The sequence below is a fragment of the Dipodomys ordii genome, unplaced genomic scaffold (genome assembly GCF_000151885.1).
Source record: "Dipodomys ordii isolate 6190 unplaced genomic scaffold, Dord_2.0 Scaffold15, whole genome shotgun sequence".
Lineage (NCBI taxonomy): Eukaryota > Metazoa > Chordata > Mammalia > Rodentia > Heteromyidae > Dipodomys > Dipodomys ordii.
The window spans coordinates 12,533,029-12,539,388 of NW_012267231.1; the positions used below are offsets into that span (position 1 = coordinate 12,533,029).

The 6,360-nt window shown below is 44.7% G+C and overlaps 1 protein-coding gene and 1 pseudogene across 1 annotated transcript in view; both read left to right on the plus strand.

The window, feature by feature from the left end:
• Oca2 (oculocutaneous albinism II) overlaps positions 1-6,360 on the plus strand; it is a 45,098-nt gene extending 38,738 nt beyond the window's left edge. Inside the window, exons 21-23 of the mRNA XM_013011910.1 lie at positions 2,188-2,281; positions 4,159-4,252; positions 6,276-6,360. Of these exons, the coding sequence (XP_012867364.1) occupies positions 2,188-2,281; positions 4,159-4,252; positions 6,276-6,360 (273 nt within the window). The remainder of the gene's footprint in view (positions 1-2,187; positions 2,282-4,158; positions 4,253-6,275) is intronic.
• On the plus strand, positions 3,449-3,845 carry LOC105982432 (annotated as a pseudogene).

Sequence of the window (6,360 nt, forward strand, 5' to 3'; positions counted from 1 at the left end):
AGCACTCTACCACCGAGCCACCTTCCCAGCTCAACACAGTATCTTTTAAGAAAAAAAAATGCAGCAAAAGACAAACACTTTCATCTTTATTCCCTGCTAATGAAGAAACACCCCAGTCAACCTGGACAGGTGTTATTTTCTTTGTTTTTGTTTTTTTGCTCATCCTGGGACTTGAACTCAGGCCTGGGCACTGTCCCTGAGCCTCTTTGTGCTCAAGGCTAGTGCTCTAGCACCTGAGCAACGGTGCTACTTCTGGCTTCTTCTGAGTAGTTCATTGGAGATAAGCGTCTCATGGATTTTTCTGCCTGGGCTGGCTTTGAACTTAACCCTCAGATCTCAGCCTCCTGAGTAGCTGGGATTATAGGCATAAGCCTCCAGGTTTTAAAATCTCTGTATATATGTTGACCTCTAGTCAATGCCAGAAGTACATATCATAAGCTTTTTCTAGAACTGATGAGACTCATTCCTCAGGATCATGGAGATAAAAGTATCTTCTAAACCAGGCACAGGTGGCTGAATACCAGTGTTAATGCCACAGGACCAGCACCCCTCCCCCACCAAAGAAATAATAAGTGAATTGACTGCACCAATTTACTTTTCCTAAAGGAATCCCTCACCCTCGCAGCCAGTCTGTGGCTGAGGCAGTTGGACATTCCCTCGGAGTCATTGGCACCATTCCTGCCTGTCATTCCTGCCAGGCCTCCTGCCATCTGAAACACGCCCTCACCTGCCATCTCTAGCATGGTGCTGGGGTCTCCTGCGCCTTTACTCCTACTGTCTTTGTGACTAGTGATGGCTCTTCCTCTTGACCTCCTTTCCTATATAGGTGTTGTGGAAAATACTCTGGGAAGAAGCAAGGGGGCACTTGGAGAGTTGGAGAACTCAGGGATATTAGGCTGGTGGGCTCAGGGGAGGTCCTACTCCAAAGCCTGAGTCCCAACCAACAGGAGTACAATCCCCCGGCCTTTTTTTTTTTTTCATGATCCTAAGGTTTGAACTCAGGGTCTGGGTGCTGTCCCTGAGCCTGTTTGTGCTCAAGGCTAGCACTCTACCACTTGAGCTATCACACCACTTCTGGCTTTCTCTTAGTAGGTTATTGGAGATAAACTCCTTTGCTATTCATGACTGTGTCCACGTGGTCTACTGGGATGGGTACTTTCAATGTACTTTCTCTGTGACAGTCATTTTTCAAGGCTGTCTTGTTTTTATTTAACTTCTTTCCCTAGGTTTCCTTCTAAGCCCCTCGAGGAGTTACTAGGGAGGGTACAGTTGTTGGCTGCAATGCCTGATAGGGGAGAAGAACCCAATACCCTTTCAGAGGTGGTAAAAGTCAAAAGCACTTCTCCACAGCTTTTACTTTTTACTTCTCCAGTTTATTCTTTTATAAACATTCAGTAGAGAGCTGAGCCAGGCCCATTGGACTGCAATTACGTTAAATGGCAGGCATGGCTGTAGGAATTTATAGCTCAATTTCTACAGAGGGCAGATTTGATATTGAATCTGAAGCATGCCATTATGGGAACTAAGGAAGCATTAGAGCTGACAGATTGTGAGTAGTATGCATTAGCTACTTCCTCCATTAGAATTAACTGAGATGTCCTGTACACAAAGCTAGATGGGACAGGGGAGGGGGTGTGGGGAGGGAGTTCGTAAACGCTGATTGGATCATTTTATCCCAGGTGTGGGTCAGATTCTCTGTGACTCTTCTCATTTAAGATTTCCAAAGGAGAATCAGTTGTTCATGTGGCTAGAATTATGTGTGTGTGTGTGTGTGTGTGTGTGTGTGTGTGCGCACACACAGATAAATCCAACCAGACTCAAGTTATTTTTCCTTCCTTCCTTCCTTCCTTCCTTCGTGCCATCCTGGAGCTTGAATTCAGGGCCTGGGCACTGTCCCTAGCTTTTTGGATCAAGGCTAACATTCTACTTCAGGCTTCTTTGGTAATTTATTGGAGATAAGCATCTCTCAGATTCTTCTGCTCGGAACTGCAATCCTCAGATCTCAGCCTCCTGAGTAGCTAGGATTACATGCATGTGCCATCGGCACCCAGCCAGACTCAAGCCTTCCTTCTGCATATCTTGTGTTCCTTCCAGTCTGGCCACTGAAAACGCACTTTGTGTTTTGTGAGCTGAGTGCACTGTGTGCAGCTCAGTGGGTCACAGTGTCAGTGTCCCTTTCATCCACAGATTCCTGTGCTTCTGAACCTGAGTGAAGACCCTGAGGTCAGCCTGCCCACGCCACCACTCATGTACGCTCTGGCCCTTGGCGCCTGCCTGGGAGGTAAGTAGAAGTCCACTGCATCCCATGCCACGGTCCAGCTCAAAGCAGCAGTTAACTGTATAAAAGGAAAACTCAAAAGCAAGTTAAGGCATTCTCTCCAGCTCCCTCACTACCACCCCACTGCCTTGCGTCTTGACTGATGGATGCCCACCACGGAGGGAGGTCCTGGTCAGCTGGTGATGTTTCCGTGTGCTGGTCAGCCTCGCCTTCACTGTTCTGGGCTCCTTTCGCTGCTCTTGGCTCTGCCTACACTGGCCCTTCTCCTGTTTTCTTCCTGCTGAGCTGCTCTACTAGTTATGGAAAAGAAAAGCAGGCAAAGAACACCCTATGAGAAGTCATTCAATTTGTATTGACTAGGGATTCTTTGTAGGCAGTGTTCACCAAAGATAGGTTAGGGGATGATCTTTGACACTGTTCTCATTCAGTCTGTAGATCCATGGATCATATTATTGTATAGGAAAACCCAGATGGTCCGTGACAGACAGACAGCACCTACTTATATGTACCCCCTATTATGGAAATAGAAACAGAGGAGGAGGCTTAAGCTGGGGTAACACCACTGAGACCTCTTTCTCCCCACCACATGAAATCCATGCCACTCTGGGTGCTACCAAAACCCTGCTAGTATTATACAAGTTACAAGTAGTCTCTGATTTTCCAGTGGTTTGGCTTAACGATTTTAATGACTTCACATTGGAGCGAAAGCAATGCATTCGGTGGAAACCACACTTCACGTTGTGTTTTGCTTTTCCTCTGTGCTGGTAACATGTGACCACAACCTCACTCTTCTCTCTCCCCAGTCTTCTTTCCAGTTAGCCATGCAATTAGAAGGGCAACAATGGTTCACTTAATAGTGTTCTGTGTTGCTAAGCTAAGCTGTTTGGAAGTTACGTAGATTCAGTGCCTATCTGACTTAATACAACTTTTAATAGGTTTATTGGGTGTAGCTAGCAGAGGCTTTATTCTGAGGTTGCTAGTGGAGATAGGTGTCTAGATTTTTTTTTCGTCAGTCCTGGGGCTTGAACTCAGGGCCTGGGTGCTGTCTCTGAGCTCCTTTCTCTCAAGTGTACTGCTCTACCACTTTGAGCCACACGCCACATCCAGTTTTCTGGTGGTTATTTGGAGATAAGAGTCTCATGGAGCTTCCTTTCTCTCCACCCCGCCATCTTGTTAGATGCTTTTGGTTGGGAGCCCTCCCACACCTAAGGCAGGAAGATGGTGGCCGCCAAGAAGATGGAAAAAGTCCCTGGAGTCAATCAACTCTAGACTCCAACTTGTTATGAAACGTGGAAAGTATGTGCTGGGGTACAAGTATACTCTGAAGATGATCGGACAGGGCAAAGGGGAATTGGTCATCCTTGCCAACAATTGCCCAGCCTTGAAGAAATCTGAAATAAAATACTAGGCCATGTTGGCAAAAACTGGTGTCCATCACTACAGTGGCAATAAAATTGAACTGGGTACAGCATATGGAAAATACTACAGAGTATGCACACTGGCTATCATTGATCAGGTGATTCTGATATCATTAGAAGCATGCCAGAAAAAACTGGAGAAAAGTAAAGAGTGCACAAGTTTTCTTTAATAGAACTTGCCAGAGCTGTTTAAAAAAAAAATGAGTCTCGTGGACTTTTCTGCCCAGGCTGGCTTAAAACCACAATCCTTAGATCTCAGTCTCCTGATTAGCTAGGATTGCAGGTATGAGCCTCCAGTGCCCAGTGGTGTCTAGATTTTTAACAAAGCAATCGCATTGGTCGGGCCTGTGATCATCTGATTACAACCTAGGAGGTTATCCAAGCATTGCAGAATAGAAGAGAGCACAAGCCTACCAATTGAGCTAACCTCGGACTTCACTGTATTTTTATAACTGATTCCAGGTAACGGGACGCTGATTGGAGCATCTGCAAACGTTGTTTGTGCAGGGATTGCAGAGCAGCACGGGTATGGATTCTCTTTCATGGAATTTTTCAGGTACTTTCAAAACTCACTCTGCATTAAAAAAATATCCTTCTAACAAATTCTTAAGGTTACTTCATTAAAAAATTACCCATGCCACTGGGCATCATGGCTCACACCTGTAATCCTAGCTGCTTGGGAGTTTGAGATCTGAGGCTTGCAGTTCAAAGCCAGCCCAGGCAGACAAATCCAGAAGACTCGTATCTCCAATTAACCACAAAAAATGCAGGCGGTAGAGCTGTGGCTCAAGTAGTAGAGTGCTAGCCTCCAATAATAATTTTAAAAAAGCTCAGAGACAGTGCCCAGGCACTGAGTTCAAGCCATAGGATGCACACACACACACACACACACACACACACACAGTACTGATGCTAAAATCTAGGATTTGCAGGTTGGTGTGGGTAGTAGAGAAACAAAACACATTAGACATCTGTCGCTGGGATTTTCTCCATCACTCAGAGGATGACTTGGATATCCTGGGTAATTCAGGGTAAGTTGGAGACCTGCAATGGCTTTGGCCTTGCTGGGTATTATATGTTGCTGTCTTCTTGAAAACTTTAATAGGTTTCCTCCTATGCCTGACATTCAGATTGTTGTATAACATGAATCTGACATCCTTTAACCAGGGTGCAGGCAGAGAAGCCCCTGCTAGGAGGAATCTAAGGACAATACCGAAGAGTAAGACTGATCATGCTGAGGGCAACCTGAAAGCAGGCAGTCTACATGTGGGCACCTCCAGACTAGCTAAGCCTACAAACAAGAGCAACCAGCACTTGGCCACTAACAGAGTTTGGAAGGTTAATTAGAGATGAGAGCCTCATGGGTTTGTCTGCCTGAGCTGTCTTTGAACCTTAATCCTTAAAATCTCAGTCTTCTGAGTAGCCAGGATTATTGGTATGAGCCACTGGTGCCTGAATCTATTCTATTCTTGGTGTATTTGTATAAAGTCTTCACCATTATAGCGTGTTTGCAGGAAGGTCTCTCCATGCTCACACTGTGGTGTTAAGTACTCTGTAACACTGGCCAGCACAAATTGTCAGATGGCTGGCTTGTGAGCATTTGCTGATGGCTCATTGCATGCCCAGATCCTGTTCTAAAGGATTTGCAGGGGTGAAGGCATAACAGTCTCAGTACATGGATATTATTATTTCCCCAGTTTACAAATAAAGAAATGGAGCCATTAAGATTATTAATAGTTTCTCTCCATTAAGCTGCTGACAAGAACAGGACTGAAAGTCCTCTTGCTTCTTCCCTCCCTGTCCATACCAAAGACAGATAAACAAATGAGACAAAAAGAAAAAAGAAATTCTTGTTTCAATTTCCTGGAGTTCATGTCGATAAATATCATCTTATGTCATCAGAGGCACAGAGACATTGCACTTTTGTGCTCCTCCCCGAAGAGAATCCTCCTTTGGTCTCACTGTGTGTGAATGCCCAGAGTCCTGTATCATTTATCATGTCCCGGTGTATTTTAGATCTAGCTTCACATATGAGAGAAAACATGCCCAGTTTGTCTCTGAGCTTGGCTTACCATTCATCTTATGACTGTGTTCATATTGGCACACAGCCTATACGAGCTTCACAAACCTTACCTAATCCAGAAGAAAATCCTATTCTTCTCTGTTACTTTCCTAGACCTTAGCTTCCAGTTCCACCTCACAACTTCTCCCTAAGGTTAAGTGAGAGGGGTGTTGGGAATCAATGGCCTGTCTATGAGATCTCCATTGACTACGAACTGGAACTTGACCTAGCTGGAGGAATGAGCCAAAGATGTTAATAGTGTCTCAGTATACAAATTGGCAGTGTAGATGAAGAAACGTAAGATTTCAATCATCTAGTGAAGGTCTGAAAAAAAATTAGGTGGCTTTCAAAATCACACACAATGGGAGATTTCTAATAGAAGCATGTATCTATATTATGGAAACTGAAACTAACCTTTTGATTTCTCATTGACATTCGTGAAGCCATAAAGATCCTAAAGCCCATATTCTTCTTCACCAGATAAAGGTGTCATAACTCACCTCTCTTTGTCTTTCAGGTTGGGTTTTCCAATGATGGTTGTGTCCTGCATCATCGGAATGTGTTATCTTCTTGTTGCTCACGTTGTGTTGGGATGGAATTAG